Source organism: Notamacropus eugenii, chromosome 1 (genome assembly GCF_028372415.1).
Source record: "Notamacropus eugenii isolate mMacEug1 chromosome 1, mMacEug1.pri_v2, whole genome shotgun sequence".
NCBI lineage: Eukaryota > Metazoa > Chordata > Mammalia > Diprotodontia > Macropodidae > Notamacropus > Notamacropus eugenii.
In genome coordinates this window covers 720811712-720831132 of record NC_092872.1, presented here as the reverse complement: position 1 = coordinate 720831132, position 19421 = coordinate 720811712, and the positions used below count along the sequence as shown (strand labels likewise).

The window sequence follows — 19421 nt, the reverse complement described above, 5'->3', positions numbered from 1 at the left end:
CACAGGCAGCTTTTATTACCAACAAAATATTTTTCATTAAAATATGTACTTTGAAAAAACAAAATAGTATTGTGCATGTCACAGAAAACAATATTTATAAACATAAATTTCGTATGCACTAAAAAACCAAAAACTGAGGTGACTCACTTGATTGTGCTTTACTGCAGAGCTCTGGAACTGATTCTGCAATATCTCTGAGGTGGACCTGGATTTGTTCTCATTCTTGTCTTGATTTTTAAGTTTTTTTCCCCTAATTCTACTCTCCTTAATCTATTTTTATATTCACTCCTTAAGTTCCCCTTTATTCCACGGTATCCCAATGAACTAGATGTCTTTACACTCCCAAACACTCTCCTTTCCCTGGATTAGTTAAGACCAAGGTTCCTGATCTGCTGTTTCTTCTCCACCATTTCCATGTTCCTCAGGCAGACTGACAGCTCCTTGACCTCAGGGACTGCCTTTTCCCTTCCTAAAACTTGGTGAGTTGCCTAGAAAACTGAAGGTGTTTAATCCATGCTTGTTCACTGACAGGACCCATGGCTGATACCAGGCCCCAGCTTCTGCCTCAATCCCTACATTCTGTTCTCTGCCTTATTTGGCAAATGCAGACCTGTTTCTCATTCTTTCACTTTATCTCCTATTTGTGTGAACTTTGTCTGCTTCTAAACCTGATGGGACCTGAGCATGCCCAGAGAGAACACTGCAGAGACTCTTTTTAGGCTCCTGAAGCATCCCATACTAAGGGACACCTAGGAATTTCTAATTAGCACTTGGCCAAACTCAGAGTGACTGTCAGTTCAATGAATGTGGCCAACAATTCTCCAAGAGGGCACCAAAGATTGGGCCTTAGAGATCAAGGGAGGGACACAAGTTGATAATTTAGGTAAAGCATATCCTTGGATTAATTCTAAATGAGGCAACAACCTTTGCTTGTACTCAGATGCTACTGAATGGAAAGAGAAAATCATAAAACCTGCTGCCTGGGTCAACTACAGTTTAAGGGTATTTAAATTCAGGGTGGACCTCATGGTGCCAAGGGTATCTTTTGAGTCCCTTTAGGTAGTTAAATGTGCAGTAGGTACTGATTAGGAGGACTGAAGTTCAAATCCAGCCTCAGAGACACTTACTAGCTTTGGAACCCTTCCCAAGTCACTTAGGGCTCTTACCCTTGATTTCTTGTCTATAAAATGAGCCTGAAACGCAAGTGGGAAATCATTCCAGCATCTTAGCCAAGAAAACCCCAGATGAGCTCATAGTGAAACAGAAATGACTGGAAGGACTGAAAACCACAACCTGACTCCCTATCTCCTTCATCACAGCATCTTTCCCAATTCTTTTAATTCTTTCCCGAATGTCCCTGATTGCCTGTTCCCACTGTCCACCTCCGTATTCACCTGCTCAGTGAAGAAATGTGCCTTCCATTTTTGCTTTGAAAAAATTGGATACGTATCAAGAGCTATTTTATCCTCCTCATTTGCCATCCATGAAGTGACTTTTTTTTTCTCTTTGATGTCACTATCAGATGAAATGATCCCCCTGCTAGCTAAAGCAAACTCCTTTCCCTACTGCTACAAACCATTTCTTGCTAATGCTCAAAACATGATCACTTGATCCATTCAAACCCAGAGATATTTTTTCATGATCTTTATTCCATTTCTTGCCTAAACAGCTGGAAGTGCCCACTTACAAGTGGAGTTGCTGACTCTTTTCTCTGAAATTCTCAGCAGTCTAGCTCCCAGTATCATTGTTCAACTGAAATTCCCCTCTCCAAAATTACCAAAAACATCCACTCTGTTAAATCCACTATTCATATCTTCATCTTTCTTTCCTTCTCTACAGCTTTTCACAATCAATTACCCTTCTTTTTCTCTCTCACTCTCTACTCTCTCTGAAATTTAGTGACACTAATTTCATTGTTCCCCAAACCAAACTCATTCTCTTTCCTCCAACCCTCCTATCTTCCTACTTTGCTAATGTTCTCCAAGGCATTCTCCCATTAGAGAACTTTCATAAATGAGGTGTCATGTCTTCCTCACTGACTTTCACAAAGACTTCTGTCCCACATATTCAATCTGCTCCTCAGTCCTCTGATAGAACCCAGATAACATCTCTCCCATAACACTTCCTTCTCTCCCAACACTTCAGCTGTCTTGCTTCAGGTCCCAAACACCACACAACAGAGCTATTTCAAGAACCTGATACTTGTTCCAGGTGCTCCAAGTCTCCCTCCACTCCAGTCATTCCACCCCTCTCTTATAAAGATCATCTTCCTAAAGTTCTTGACTGACCATATCATCACATCCTCAACAATCTCCTGTGGCTCCCGGGGAAAAGGATCAAATATAAAATTTCTTCTAAGGCTGCTAATCACCTACCATCTCTCTTTACATACCCCTCTCCTGTTCTTCTAAATTTTCTTTCCCTTCACATCCTAACCAAACATGCTATAATCCAGTGGTATGGGCTTCACATCTATTCTGTGAAGAGGACACTGTCTTCCAAATGTTTGGGCTTTCCAAGCTATCTCCAGACAGAGAATGCCATCCTGGCTTCCCTGAAGCCCCAGCTAGGGCCCATGTTCCACAATAGGCTTTTCAGTTCTCCTTCACTGTAGTACATTTCCTCTCTCAATGAGATCCAATCTGTCTTGTCCATAACAGGTTTCTACATGACTGTTGGCATGTCATCTGCCCATCCAGTCAGTGAACACCAGGAGAGCAAGGGATGTTCCTTGCATCTCTTTATGTTGCTTAACAGATGGTATGGCACATTGCAGCAACTTTCTAAGTCTTCACTGATGAGAAAAATGCCTAAGAAAGAAACGATATTTAAAAGCCTAACACCGTTTTGCACTTTCAGGGAAGTTCCATGCCCCCAAATTCTAAACAATGCATTTTTTTTAGGATCATAGATTTATCAGTAGGAGACAGCTTAATTGTATGGTATCTAACCTCCTAATTTTACAGAAGGGGAAACTGAGAATCAGTAGGGTTCAGTGACTTGTGCACAGATTCACCGCTAAAAGTCTCTGAAAAAGAATCATAATTCAAGTGTTCCTGCCCCCAAATCTAACACTTGCTTTCCTACAATACCAGGAGACATAGCTCTCATGTGCCTGCTTTTACCTCACTCACCTGGACAGCAGCTCCTCAGGCCTTCTTGTTCCAGCATCAGTGGCACCTCCCTTTCCTCCAGATAAAACAACAAATATTCTCTGGGAACTGGAAGCCCTGATAATATGGAAAAAGGAATGAACATGGAGAAATACTTAGAATTTAGTCCTTTTTAGGGAAAACAGTGTACATACAAAGCTACTCCATTTTGAGAATCATTCCTTTATGTTCACAAACCTCTGGCTTATTCTTCCACTAATGGTTGTAATGCAAGTAACCAAAAAAGGATGGGCCAGATCAGCATTGAACTCCAGCAGATTAGAGCTTGATGGATCAGCTCTGGCTCTGCCTCCTCCTCAACTCCTCACCCCATGAAATCTATAAAAACCTGGTTACTGTTCATTCAGTGAGTCATTGCTCTTCTGGTGAGATTCTCCTTTTGGGGAACTGAATGAACCTTAGTTACTCAAATTTTAACTCTTGGCCAGTCTCTAATTCCTGCCATTGACAGGGGCATGCAATGAAGGAGGAAAAGATGGTGGCCAGAAGTGCTTAAGCATGATTTCCATAGCTTTAATTTTTGATAACTTTGGGGAAAGGTGGGGGAGAAGACCATGGAGCCAATGGAGAATCAGAAAATTTGATCATGGTGCACCTTCCTCAAAGGAGGCACTCATTGCAGAGTTCCCATTATCTAGAAATTTGAGGTGACTGGTAGTGCAGTGGGGTGAGGCCTGGAAATAGACTGAGGAATGCCAAGGATTAAATCCACCCTCAGACAGTTATTAACTGTGTGTCTGCAAAAGTCACTTAGCCCCTGTTTGCTTCAGTTTTCTCAAACACCAGATGGGAACAATAATATCAGCTAATAAGATAATATTGTAAAGAAAGGACATAACACAACAGCTGATGAACAGCAGGTGAAGAGAAAGGTTTATTGCCCTCTCTGCTTTGCCACCACCTGTAGTGGGTAGTGGAGGCACTGTAAAGGAAGATTAAGGAAAATTGTGTAACACTAGGCACAACTAGCAATTGTGAGTTACAAATTGATGCTTCTCAGAAAGTAGGATATCCTAAATACTTGGCCCATTACAAAAAGGAAGAGGAAACAGAGAAAAGCAGGCTGAGCACTTTTCACATATTTGGCAGAGAAAATTAGTGTCCAGGCAGAGGTTGGACTAAAAAATCCATGGGATTAGTTCTACATCTGAGATGCTTCAACACTGACATTACCTTAGGCCTCAAGCTACCTAAAATTGGTATGAGACAGCTGCAGTAGCAACAACAGAACATACAGATTATCTTCACACCAGGCAACAGAAGGACTATCGCTTGGACACTGGAGACCAGCACATTTCCCATTCTGGTAATAGATAAGTGCTCCAAATTCAGCATACTGAGGAATGAAGATATTGCCTTTGGTAGCAGACTAAGTAAGAGTGGCCAGGGGAAATGTCCTTACCCAAGGAGAGTAGGTTGTGGGCATTTTCCAGCATGACTGCCTTGTATAACTGCTTCTGAGGAGGGTCTAAGAGATCCCATTCCTCTGGGGTGAAGTCCACAGACACATCCTGGAATGTCACCAGCTCCTAAACCATCAAGAGTCACAAGATTTAGACCTGGAAAAGACTCCAGAATTCAGGCAGTCTAACTCTTAACTCTCATCAAGGGAGAAGAGGAAACTGAAGCACAAAAAGGGGATTTACCTAAAATTCTTATCCTACTTTACTGAGAATCAACATTTAAAACCACAGTCATTAAAACCTCAATGAAAACTTGAGAGAAGTATTTGACATGATCAATTGGAACAAAGTGGAGGAACAACTTACTATGGAATCTGGGAAAAAACGTGTGTTTTGTCTGTGAGATAGAAAGACCAAAGGAAGAGAGAGAAAAGTGAAATTCCTTCCTTATCACAACGGATAAAAATAAAATTTTATCAACAATATTCTGTCAGGTTTGGGAGAAGATGGCCAGTAGAGTCAACTGTGGGGTGCGAGGGGGAGAATGTTTGACTACAGAAAAGAGAGGGAAGAAAAAAATCTAGTTAATTTCCTGAGAGCCTGAAACAAAATCTTCTCTAGATAAAAGATGAAAAGGATTCATAAGATATACTAATTACAACCTAGACTGAACTGAAGGAGATGAGACTTTCCAGCCAAGTGAAGAATTCTTTGTTATTACACTGTGTCTTGGGGCTACCCTTTGTATAATCTGTCATGGCCAAAACATCTTATGCCTTTTATTTATGATAGCTTTCATATGTCAATAGTTATTACTTCCTTATTAAAGTATTTACTTATACAGTTGTTCATTTTTGTTGTTCCTTGTGTTCAAAGCAGACCAAAAGGGCATCACTATGTAAGGGTTCAAGTACAATGTGTCTGAACATGGATGATCAGACTCATAGAGGCCAGAATGCTCTATCACAGTTTGGGAACAAATAGTGCACATGAACATTTGGGGTGGACAAGCCTCTCAATTTGCTCATCTCACTATTCTTTGAAATACTGCAATGCTGCCTCTCTAGCACAACACACCATGTTCTTTGATGTTGATAAGCTATGCTGGCTGGTACTTAGCCACTGTCTCCCATGTCTAACCACTGATTCCAAAATTCTTCAGAGAGACCTTGGGAATATGGCCTTTTACTATGTCTTCTGACCACACTGAGTGCCTTCTTTGAGGACTTCCAAATTGTTCTCCACAAGAGTTGGATCAGTTCATAACTACACCCACAGAATGTTAGGATTCCAGTTTTTCCACATCTCTTCAACCTCCATCATTTTCCATGTTCATCATATTAGCTGATCTTGTAAGTATGAGTTGGTGCCTTGGAGGTGTTTTAACTTAGCACATGTATGATACAAATTTAGACCATTTTTTTCATGATTATAGACAGGTTTCATTGAATGTTTGCAAAACTGCCTGTTCAAATCCTTTCATTATTTATCAGTTGGAGAAAGATGTATACTTTACAAATTTACAAATGTATAATTTACAAATTAGAATCAGTTGTCTATTATTTATGAAATGAAGCCTTTATCAGAGATACTTGTTGAAAAAAATTCCCCAATTCTCTCCATTTCTTATAATTTTCATTTCATTGGTTTTGATTGTGCTAACACATTTAAATTTTATATGATCAAAATTATGGATTGTACATTTTGTATTATTCTCTAGAACTTGTTTGGTCATCAATTCTTCCCTTATCCATGCACCCCATGGAATTTTTGCAAAAAATAACTGCGGACAAGGGCAGGAAGGTACTGCAAACACATGTAAGAAGGCAAAAATTGTCAACAGAGCCTTTCATTCTGTAATAAAATAAGAAAGGAAATTGGTTTAAAGACAACAAAAGATTCAAACCAAATGGAGACTTAACAACAATATTTATACATTTAATTCTATAGTAATGAAATGATGGGGACAACTGGGGGTAGAGGGATACAATGTTGGAACTGGAGTCAGGAAAATGTGAGTTCAAATCCAGCTTCAGACTCTTACTAGCTATGTGATCCCAGGCAGGGAATTTAACTCTGTTTGACTCAGTTTCCTCATCTGAAAAATGAGCTGGAGAAATAAAAACCACTCCAGCATCGTTGCCAAGAAAACCCCAAACGGGGTCACAAAGACTTAGACACGGCTGAATAACGTCAATAACAACAACAACATTATGGAGGTGACGTTTCACAGCAGAAGAAAATAACCAAATTCATTTGGAAAAATAACAGAAATACAATAATATCATAGGGAATGATGGAAATAAGTAAGAATAGGGGAGCAACTATATCAAACAGCACTGGTCACCAGCACTGTGTGGTAGTGGGGTGAGGGAGAGAGAGAGAGAGAAATGAATGGAACAGAAGAAAGAAGGGAATTTCAGAATCATTACAACTCAGTAACTCCATGTTTGGTAAAGTGGACAAAAGACTGATTTAGGAAAAAATCAATTTTTGGCTAAAAAAAACCAAACTACTGAGAAAAGTAGAAAGCAGTCAGGAAGGAAATTAAGATTAGACCAACATCTCATACAATACTCTACAACACATTCTAAATGGATATTTTGTTGCTGTTCAGTTGCTTCAGTCATGTCTGACCCTCCATGGTCACATTTGACGTTTCCCTGGTACAGACCTGATACACTAAGAGAGTAAAATGGAAATTGAAAGATTCCACCAATCATCTCCTAAAAAAGAACCAAAATGAAAACTCCCAGGAATATTATAGCTAAACTCCAGTGCTCCCAGTTCAAGAACATAAAAAGAGTACAATCAGCCAGAAAGAAGTAATTCAAATGGCATGGAACTATAGTCAGGCTAACACACCAAGTGAGGAACGGATACATTAAAAGCAATCGGAGGGTGTGGAATAGAATATTCACCAAGAAAAAGGAAGTAGGATGGTGAACAAAAATCACATACTCAGAAAAACTGAATATATCCCTCAGGGGAAAGAAATGTTCATTCAATAAATAGAGGACATTCAAAGATTCCTAATGAAAAGACCAGACCTAAACAGAAATTGGATCTTGAAATATAAGAACCAAGAGAAACATCAAAAGGTAAACAGAGTAAACAAAAGAGATTCAATAAGGTTAAATTGCTTATATTCCTACATTGGAAGATGATACCTGTAACTAAAGACCTTTAGGACTATTAGGGCAATGAGAAGCAGTATACACTGATAGTATACATTAACTGTGATGGGGTGGTACTCAAGAAAACAAAACTAAGGGTTGAAAAAGAGAATTGCATTCCAACAAGAAGGAAGGGAAAGGTAGAAGTGGGTGAATTATCTCACATAAAAGAGACAAAGAAGAGGTATTACAGTGAAGGGGAACATGGGGGAGGTGGGAATGGAGGCCTTGAGCCTTACTCTGAACAAATTGGCTCAAAGAGGGAATAACATCCATGCTTGGATGGGTACAGATATCTAATTCATCCTACAGGGCAGTCCAAAGGGACTTGGATAAGGGGGGAGGGGAGAGACTGATAGAAGGAAGGGTAGATTGGGGGAGGCATTGATCAGAAGGAAAACACTGCTGAGGAAAGAGGGTAAAAGGTGGAAGAAAGAGAGAATGAGAAGAGGAAATAGGATGGAGGGATATACACAGGTATCAAAACTGTAAATATGAATGGAATTAACTCACCTTTATATTGAATTAATAGATGCAAAATGGATAATTTTGATTGTACTAAATTCAAAAGTTGTTTTTTACAGAAACCAAATCAAGAAAATCAAGATTACAAGGAAAGCTGACACCTGGGAAAATTTTACACCAAGTACCTCTCATAAAGATCTCATTTCTCAAATGTATAGAGTACCGAGTCAAATTTATACGACTACAAGTCACAACCCAGTTGATCAATGGTCAAAAGATATGAATAGGCAGCTTTGAAACAAGGAAATCAAAGCTATTTAGAGTCATATAAAAATTCTCCAAATGACTATTAACTAGAAAAATGCAACTTGAAACAACTCTCAAATTAAAACAAACCTCATACCTATTAAATTGACAAATAAAACAGAAAAGGGAAATGATAAATATTGGAGGGAAGTAGGAAAACAGGGAGAATAATGCACTGTTGCTAGATTTGTGAACTGATTCAACCATGATGAAAGTTTTTGAAACTATAAGAAAAGGGGTACAAAAATGTGGATGCCCCTTGACCCAGGAATAACCATATGAAATTGCTATCCACAAAAGGTTTTTTTCAAAAGGACCTACTCACACTCTTTCTGGGGTGGCAAATTATGGGAAATTGAGGAGATGCCCATTGATTGCAGAATACCTTTACAAGTTGTAATATATGATTGCAGTGGAATACTAGAGTGTTACAGAACATGACAAGCAGGATTTCAGAAAAACCTAGAAACGCTGAAATGAACTGATGCAGGAGGAACGTTGTAGAAAGCAGAGGCAATATTGTTTGAGGAGCAATGGTGAATAACTTAGCTATTCACAGCTTATATAATAAAGTAAGACAATCTGAAAGGATTCTTGATAAAAAATACCTTTTTCCCCCCTCCTAGAAAGAACTGATTCAGAATATACACCTAAAGCACACCAGTTTTCACTTGCTTTCTTTTTAGTACAATTTCTTTCCCATAAACTAATATGGAAATGTTTTACATGACTGCATATGTGAACCTATTTCTGATTGCTTACCACATGCAGGAGATAAGAGGAAGGAGGCAGGTAGAGAACTATAACCTCAACATTTAGAAATAAAAATGTTTTTGCATGTAATTGGGGAAAAATGAAGTATTGTTTTAAAAAAGACTAGTAGCCAATGGCAACTAGGTGACACAGTAGACAGAGTGCCATTCCTGGAGTCAGGAGGATCTGAGTTCAAATTTAGCCTCAGACACTAACTAGCAATGTAATCCTGGGCAAATCATGTCCCCCTGTGTGCTTCAGTTCCTCCTATGTAAAATGTGCTGGAAAAAGAAATGGAGAAACACTCCAGTATCTTTGCCAAGAAAACCCCAGTGTGTCACAAAGAGCCAGACAAAACTAAAACAACTGACAAACAACAAAGAGCCATTTCCCAATAGATATATGGTTAAAGGATCTGAACAAAAAATTATCAGAAGCAACTGCCAGGTATTCCTAGTCATATGAAAAAATGCTCTAAACCCACATAGAAGAGAAAAGCAAACCAAACCTCTGAGAATTCATCTCACACTCTGCAAAACTGACAGCAAGGACAATAGCACCAGTCAATGTTGGAGGAGCTGTGGGAAGATGGGCACACAAACACACTGTGGATGGAGCTATGGAATGGGAGAAGATCAGGGAGATCGGAGTTCAAATGCCGCCTCAGACACTGACTAGTTATGTGACCCTGGCTGGTAAGCCTTTGAAATCTATTGGCCTCAGTTTCCTGAACTGTGAAATAAAGATAAGAAGAGGACCTGTGCTGTGTATGGGGTTGTGAAGATGGTCAAAAGTGGATTAGGGGAAGAAAGTAATTCACTGTGCTGGGTCTTTGCCTTCGAGCACTATACCTCTGATAAGAACTGAGTGTCTCCTTTAGGACAGCCCTTTCCCCTACAGGAAAAGAAAACTCCCAGAATTTTGAATAGTTCCCCAAACTCAGTTCTTTCCTATATCCTCTCTAACAAGGGACGTGCTAGGCCCTTAACGAATGCTAATTAAGTAACAGCTAAAGAAGGCATTCTTTTCTTTGGCCTAGTCCAAACAGCTCTGTTAATGGCCTTTGAACATGGGCATGTGAGCCCAAAGTCAACTTAACCTGTCTTCTGGAGCTTCCAGATTTTCCAGAAACACAGGACCAGAGTAAGCAGGAGGTCAGGAACACCTCAGCCCCGGCTCATGATACTAACTCCTTTCACCCCTCACTGCTCCCTCACTATGCCCTTCATGATGCCCAACTACAAGACAGTGTGCAACTGACAGATTAACTATTTATGCAGATCAGACCATGGAGGATAAGCAGAGCATCCTGTCTTCCAAGTCTGCCTGGGAGAGCTTGGCCAAAGAGGTAAAGGGGAAGGGGGAGCAGTCCTAAGGACATGTGGGATAGGGGTGGTAGCCATGGATACAGCAACAAAGACAAGATCTCTACAGAACAGAGAGGAATGAGTGAAGACGTCTTAGGAGGGCAGCCACCAGGGATGAGTACTTAGTGATTGTGATGCCAATATACCATGGATTAATTCAAAGGACAGAGAACAGGATGGTGTTGTTACTACTGTTTCCAATTTCCTGCCTATTTTTGTAAAGAAACAATGCATAGGTTGGGGATCACCAGCCTACAGACAATCCTCTTTGTTTATGGAAATGGCCTCTTTGGGGGTCAAGTCCATGGACAGAGTGCACTCACCTGGGGTGGGGGTCTGCAGCTGCCAAGGGCCATTCCTTCTGGCTCCACACTCCCAACCTGGGCCAGGCTTTGGTTTTCTACAAACTGAGCTGGGGAGAGAGAAGGATAATGAGAAGTTACAGGGGGTGAGGCCGTGCCCTCAGGACAGAGAATGAAGCCTAGAGGTAGGGGTCCTGCTTGAAAAAGATGGTCCCACCATCTCCTACCACTCTTCTTTCCCCTTCCTTTCTCCTGTTATTCAGATAACAAGGGGCAGAAGGTGCTTGGGATCCTACATGGGATAAGAGCAATAAGAGCCTCAATGACTCCTGAATCAGAGATTTCCCTCTGACTGAGTGTGGGACCAGGACCCCTAAAGGGCCACCCACCGCCTGAACTTCCCCCCACACCTAGATACTGAATAATGCTTTCAATCCCCTGTCGTGGTAGCCCCCACCCAGCCCAACCCTTCTGAGTGGGTTATCCTGGAATCACCCCAGGCCCCTTCTTCTTTACCTCAGGATCACCACAGGCAGCCTGCCACCCCTCAATCCCATCCCTAATCTTCATACCATCTTTACTGTTTCCCCATAAAAGTGAGTCTTGACCAGACTAAAGAGGCCGATTAAAAAAAAAACATCTCACCCTCCTCTATAAGCAACACAATGGGCCTAGGCTCTGAATGAAAACAAAGGCCTGAGGGGCCCATTTCCTTGGAGGCAGATCCAGGCCTTCACATAGGCATTTACAGGGTCACTAGAGCCTTTCATTTTTATTTCGCTCAATACAGGATTCCTGGGTCCCTGCCGGGAAGGTTTGAATTTTGTGAAAATTCAAAAATTCAATCGTAAATCTAGGGGAGGGGTAACCCCAGACCTTTGAGAAGTGATCTGGAGTCTGGAAAAGAGTTGGCAGGAGGAAGCTTGTCCAGGAGCCAGGCAGGAGAGGGAGGATTGCTCCAGGGGGACCTGAAGGTAGACTTACCACAGGGTCAGAAGGGTAGGAGGAGACCCAATGGGATGAACAGCCAGCAGGTCTGTGAGGGGCTGGCTCCGACCCACCTGGCACCTGCACCCACAGAAAAAGCCTCCAGAAGGCAGAGATCTCAGGTCCAAGGGAAGATGAGTGGGACGGCTCAGATCCCTACTTAAATTAATTACTCAGAGGCCTCTCAAAGTGATAACAGAAAGTTGATTTATTCGATTCTCGAGAAGCAGGGCAATTCCTGGAGTTCACCTGGAGCAGCAAAAGCCGAAGACAAAGAAAAGGCAGTGATACATTCAGACCCTAACGCAAATCCCTCCCTCCCCCGCTGACCATTATCCTCATTAGCTGAGAATACCATCTTACATTGTAGACGCGAAATCTAACGAATCCCTTTTGAAATGAAGACATCGAAGAGTCATGTAAGCTTTATCCAATCATCGAGACCCTAATGTGCTACACAGTTTTATACCCTTATATGGAATTATTAAAAATATTGTAATCTTGAGCCTCTCGGTCTGACCTCACCCCTGGGAGAAGAATTACAATCTGAGAAGTCTTCACTAAACCTATTCCACTCAAAGACAACGTGATCCGAGATCTGAGGAAAGAGGGCAGAGGGACCTCCAGTCCAAGGGCAGAACGCAGAGAGATCTCAGCTCCAGGGAAGAAGGCAGAGATCTCACCAGTTCCAGTTTTCAGCCTGCCTACGCTGGGAGGCTCCTCCCAGCCTCTGAGGCCCCTTTAAGGGCCCTTTCCCCTAATCACACCCAGGGTCAAGCACTCAGGACCCTTTCTCCCTCTCCTCCCCAAGCCCTGCCCTCCATCACCTGCACAGCCTTGGCCACTGGGATGGCCCCTCTTTCACCCTAGCCTCTCCGCAGGCCTCCAAACTGCACCCCAGAGCTCTTGTTCCACCTGGGACATCCCCCACCAGGCTGGTCATCTCTGAGAGCTCCTCCTCCCCCATCACCCTCCTCCCACGTGTTTCTTATTGGAGGAAAGATTCAGGACTTTAGGAGTTGGCGGGGGAGGGGGGGGGAGGGGAGGCAGAGGCCAGCTGGAGATTTCCAAGGAGCAAGGGATTCCCCAACTACGGAGCTTAGTTTGAGGATGGGGGTTGCTCACCAAATGCAGGCAGTGTGATTAGCACATTCTCCTAGTTTGAATGAGAATGTGGCTCATTTCAAGTCCGATCCCAGCAGGATAAATTGGGATGTTTGACCAGCCAAGGGCAGATCCACCCTTAAGGTGAAATAGACTTAAAATCTGGCACTTAAGGACACGGGTTTAGGAGCTGAAAGCCTAAGAATCCAACGTAACTGGATCAGAATTACCCTTTGCTCCTCCCTGAACGCAGTCAGCCTAGAGGGTCAAACGCATAAAAGGACAAAGTGCTTTTTCTAAGGTAATTCTAACTTAGATAATCCGCTGAATTAATGTTACTGGACTGGCAGTTTTGTTTCATGTATTAACATTGTAACATCTCTTATGTTATTATGCTCCAAAATTTTCTCAAATGAGGATTTGCAAGAACCATGGTATGTTTTTAATTTGAAAAGAAATTTTTTTTAAAGAGATATGCACTTGTACCATTAGAAAACGTAATTTTCTTTTGATCTGAATGCTATCAATTTATGACTTAAGCTGTAAGAGAGTGGTTGTAATGTTTCCACACTGTTCTATATTTAATTGGGTATATTTTGCTTTAAAATGTCTGATTATTTACTCTTTGAGAAAAGTACTGAGGACCTGGTAAATTCTCCACTCAGGCTTTCACCTGGATTAAAAAGGCAAAACTCAGGACAAGGAGAATTAAAAGGAGTTTGTTATGTCAGTGTAGAAACACATTCAGCAGTGGATCCCCTTGGGTCAGCAAGGAATTCAAGATGGAACTGATGAGGTTTAGGGGTTCTGGGGACCCCAAAATACCAACATGCCGGGTCCTGCTTGAATGAATTCAACACAAGCCCTCTTAAACCAAAGAATAACAAAGTTTATTAAGGATTCACCATACTGAGTTGACTCTTAAAGGAGCCTAAGCATTTGTAAAGCTTATATTCACAAGCAGGCCAGATAGAACCTCAGCTAGACAGTCTGCAGGACTTCATGGAGGCAAGATGGACCTTAAATACAGAAAAAGCATCCAGGTGTCTCCAGGTAGTCCCAGGGTCCTAGACATGGTCTTCATAGATCAACCTCAGGGAGGATCCTGATGGGAGCAGCTGGTAGTCCAGACAGTCCACAAAAGAGGCTGGGCAACTTGGACTTCAAGAGAATGCTAAGTAGTTGGGAATGGGGCAGCTAGGTGGTGCAGTGGATAGAGCACCAGTGCAGGAGTCAGGAGGACCTGAGTTGAAATCTCACCTCAGGCACTTGACACTCACTAGCTGTGTGACCTTGGGCAAGTCCCTTAACCCCAATTGCCTCATCCTGGGTCATCTCCAGTCATCCTAATGAATATATCTGGTCACTGGATTCAGATGGCTCTGGAGGAGAAGTGAGGCTGGTGACCTGCACAGCCCTCCCTCACTCAAAACAAAGTCAAGTGCAAGTCATGTCATCATTTCTCTGATGGCATGGTCTTCTTCAGCAAGGAAGGACCAACACACACATAAGTAGGGGGAATATGAGAAGGATGCTAGGATTAAAGGAAGAGAATGCTAAATGGTGATCAGATAGGGAGTATTTGGGCTGAGAGAAATGGAAGGGGAATCCAAGGAGCCACTGCCCCCACCACGCACCCCCACAAAGGCCAGACTATCCCAGGCCCTTGGGAGAGATGGGGCAAAAGCCCTCCTGATCCAAGGGAAAAAGGTCTTGACTTGGGCTTCTATTTCATCAACTATTTTAAGCAACTTCTGCCCCAGGGCTTAGATTTGGTAACCCAAAGCATTTGGTCAGTCTCCAAAGAACTCCCCAGAGAAGGAGAATCTGTCTACTCTACTTTTCCCAAAAGCTGTTAGTATTTTTCTTTTTTAAATTCAATTCATCCAATCAAATACCTAGCAGTTATTCACACTGTAATTACATTCTCTAACAGTTTAATTCACCATTTCACAGCCTCCAGAGCAAAACAGAATTGAATTTCTGAAGAATATAATTCCATCACCCTCTAGGCATGCTTTTTAAATTAAATAATACTTACCAAATAATTTCCCAAAAACCACAATAAAAGTTTGAAGCATAACAAAAGTAACATTACAGATTGAAAACAAATTTTACTGTTCTAATGAGAAAAACTTAAAAACTTGTTGCCATTTAAACATCAATTCAGTTGAATATATTCTCCAAATTGTTGACTTACATAGAAAAACATTTTGTCCAGCTATGATTTGAACACTCTAGATGGATTGTTGTCCATTATAAAAATATTTGTTCCAGAAAATTTTGTTCCAGCCAAGAACAAAATGAGTATCCATCAACTGTTGAACAGCTAAAGAAATTACAGTGTATTAATTCAAAGGAATATTCTTGAAGATTAGTGAGAAACATCAGGATTTCAAGGGGAAAAGCTGTATTTTTAGGGATTTAATCAGAGTGAGTAAATGTGGATGTTTAATGAGGTCTCTTACACTGGGAAATCTAATGAGGTCTTGAGCAAGAGACTTAATCTTGTTAATTAGATCCCTAACTTTTATCTCCAGCAAGATTTTCCCAACATATACTTAAGTACTGTTCCAATCCAAGGAAAACCATTCACTACCACAGCAACAATTCTATCTTCCAACCACTGACTCCAAAGAGGCATATGTTACATGAAAGCATAAAACTGCAAAAAACTGTTCTAGGGAAAAGGCAGAGTGGGGAGACATTCCATACAATGAGTCAAAATGTGAATCAGCAGCTGACTGAGGCCCAAGTCCTGAGGTTCTAACTGCAAAATTCAGACTCAAATGGAAGAAAACAGGGAAAACCATTAGACCCTAAAGATATGATAAAATAGCATGGCTTATGGATAGAAAATGACAGTGATGCATAGACTGAGGGGACTAGATCTGGGAGACAGAGTGGCTGAGGAGCCATTACCAGAGGTTCCTAACATTGCACAGGAGGCAACAACTAAATATATTCCTAAGCAAAAGATCAACAAAGAAAAATTCCTGTTTGATGAGGCCTTACAAATAGCTAAGGAAAGAAGGAAAGGGAAAATAAAAGGGGAGATTTCCCCAAATGAATTCATAGTTTGTGGGAATAACAAGGAGACCTGAGGTTTTCTTAAATGGGCATTGCAAAGGAATAGAAGAAAACAACTGAATGGGAAAGACAAAAGACCTTTTCAAGAAAATTTGAGCTATCAAGGGAGTATTGCTTGAAAATGTGGGCATAAGCACTACTGGAGCCAAGATGGTAAGATGAGGCACTCACTTGTCTAGGCTCTTCCAGATTCCCTTGAAAACGACCTTGCAATAATGACTTAGAATCAGTTGTAGAGGAGTGAACCAGATTGCCAGCCTAGGACAGCTTCAAGGGTGAGCAGGAATGGTGTCTCACTACAGTGGGAGAGTAAAGTGAAGAAGCCAGTGGCAGGCTTCACCCTAGGGGGCCATGGCATAGTTTAGGGAAGTCTTGAGAAACCTTGGGGTTTCTGAGATAAATTTAATCCCTTTTTATGATTTCATGCATTATATGAAATATATAATGTCTAGTGAGGTCTGTGCCATGAGAGAACATAGCCCATTAATTAGATCCATAAGTTTTATGTGTAGGAAGATTTCTCCAATGTACATTTGGAGCACACAAATAAAAATTTATGACATTCAGGTGACAACCTTCCCACAATTGTGGCTTTTACAAGGCTTCCTTCTGGTGTGAATATTATGCTGTCTCATGACCTGCCTCTTCCAGGAAAGGGCAGGTCCTCATTAAGCACATTCCTAAGTCTTCTCTCCACTAGGAATCCTTGATGTAAAGGAAGAGATGATCTCTGACTGCAGACCTTCCCTGACTCCAGACAGGGCTGGACCATAAGGTGAAATGTCTGATGTGTAATATGCTCCAGAGTTCATCTGAATGCCGTTGCACATTTATTTGGGGAATATGGTTGTTATCTAATATGAATTCTGATAGGAAATAAATGACGTTAGCTGGAACATTTTCATTATTACATTAATGAGATATGTCCTCTACAATAGATTCTCTGATGTGACAGGAATGAATATTTCTCCCATATAAATAAACAGTTTTTGAATTAGGACTAAGCTTCTTCCCCATTTCCTCATTCAGAGATTGGCCACTGTAAGTGATTCATCCAGTCTTTGAAGGGCAGGGTTGATGATCAGATGAAATCTTGGGCAAGACTTGTACAACTGTGAAAATTTAGATCTGACCAAAATTTAAAGAGATTTCATTCTAGGTGAATTCTGGCCCGTTGTGTTTTAGTTAAACAGGTCTGAGGGGTAGTGGACCCCTCTGGTCTAGATTGCCCTAGGTAAGGCTGATCTGTATAGAAATAAGTCTCTTTGTCCAAAAATGAGTCAAGATTCATGGCCCCCCACCCCAGTCCCTCACTGGAAAAAGTCCAGATCTCATTATAATACTCATTCTCATTAATTTTTAACAAATCAGAATTGATTTATGCCTCTAGGTAACTCCCACTTATCTAAGAGCATATAAGTGTTGAAAGCCTTTCTGCACTGATTAAATTCATAAGGTTTCTCTTCAGTGTGGATTCTCTGGTATACAGCAAGATGAGAGTTTCCTCTGAAACCCTTTCCACATTGATTACATTCATAAAATTTCTCTCCAGTGTGGATTCTCTGATGTGCAGCAAGACTGGATGTCTCTTTGAAAGCTTTTCCACATTGACTACATTCTAAAGGTTTCTCCCCAGTGTGGGTTATCTGGTGTATAGTAAGATGGCATTTTAATCTGAATGCATTTCCACAGTCATTATATTCATAAGGTTTCTCACCATCGTGGATTCTCTGATGTTGAGTAAGATTAGAGCTCTATGGGAATGCCTTTCCAAGTTTCTCATATTCATAAGTTTGCTCTCTGGTCTACATGCTCTGATGTACAGCAAGACATCAGCTGCAAACTCCCAGCCTTTCCACACTGATTACATTTATGAGGTTTCCTCTCACTGTGAATACTGTGATGAAAAAGGAAGGATGAGAGTTCACTAAAAGGTACACCACATTCATGAGACTCATGTGGTTTCTCTCCAGTATGAATTTTTAGACAGTAAATCAGGGATGTCTGTTGACTCATGGTTTTCCCACAATGATGACAACCATGAGGTTTCTCTCCTGTGTGGATTCCATCATTTACAGCACAGATTTGTCTCCCAGTGAAGGCTCAGGTATAGTCAGCTTTTGTTACCAATAAAATATTTGCAAATTAAAATATGCACTATTAAAAAGCAAAATAGTATTATGCATGCCATAGACAACAGTATTTATAAACATAACTTTTATATGTACTGAAGAAATAAAAGTACAGGTGACTCACTGGATGGCAATCTGTGCTTTACTGCTAAGCTCTACAACTGATTCTGAAATCTCTGAGGTGTGCCTGGAGTTTTTCTCATTCTTGTCCTGATTTGAATCTTCTTCCCCTAATTCTACCCTTCTTATACTATTATTAATTTCACTCCTTGAATTCTCCTTTGTTGCATTGTATCCCATTGGACTAGATGCCTTTCCACTCCCAAACACTCTCCTTTCCCTGGATCACCTAAGACCAAGGTTTCTGATCACTTGCTTCTTCTCCACCATTTCCATGTTTCTATGACAGACTGGCAGCTCCTTGACAGCAGGGACTGCACCTTTTCCTTTCCTAAAACGGGGTGAGGTGCCTAGAAAATTAGAGGTGCTTAATCCATGTTAACTGACTAACAGGCCTGTGCCTGACACTAGGCCCCAGATTCGACCTCAATTCCTGTATCCTGGTCTTTGTCTTATTTGGCAAATGCAGGTTCTGGCCTCAGCCCTGTCAGCCCTTTTACTCTCTTTCACCTTTTCTCCTATTTGAGTGAACTTTGTCTGGTTCTCACCCTGATGGGACCAGACCAGGTCCATACTGAAGATTGCAGAGACTTCTTTTAAGGCTCCTGAAGCATCTTATCCTATGGGACACCAGGAAATTTCTACTTCCCACTTCAACAAACTGAGAGTGGCTGTCAAATTCAACACATCTGCATAACAATTCTCCAAGAAGGGGCCAAAGTTGAGCCTTAGAGATCAAACAAGGGACACAGGTAGATGATGTATGTAAAGCATATATTTCAAATAATTCTAAGTGAAGCAACAGTCTTTACTAGTACTTAGATGCTGTTGAATGGAAAGAGAAAATCATAAAACTAGGCTGCCTGGGTACACTACAAACTTAGGGTATGTATTTTCAGAGTGGACCTCACAGTGGCAAGGGTATCCTTTGACATTAAGCTAACTGACTCCCTTGTGGTAGCCAGGTGGTGCACGGGATAGAGTACTGGTCAGGAAGACTCAAGTTCAAACCCAGCCTCAGACCCTTACTAGCTTTGGGACCC

At 41.3% G+C, this 19421-nt stretch overlaps 1 protein-coding gene across 1 annotated transcript in view; it reads right to left on the bottom strand.

Moving 5' to 3' along the window:
• Positions 1-12885, bottom strand: part of LOC140522090 (uncharacterized) — a 39611-nt gene extending 26726 nt beyond the window's left edge. The window contains 6 exon segments of the mRNA XM_072637127.1: positions 3135-3230; positions 4576-4702; positions 10967-11055; positions 11591-11748; positions 11930-12181; positions 12760-12885. Of these exon segments, the coding sequence (XP_072493228.1) occupies positions 3135-3230; positions 4576-4702; positions 10967-11055; positions 11591-11654 (376 nt within the window). The 5' untranslated portion in view covers positions 11655-11748; positions 11930-12181; positions 12760-12885.
• Positions 12886-19421: the final 6536 nt, after the last annotated feature.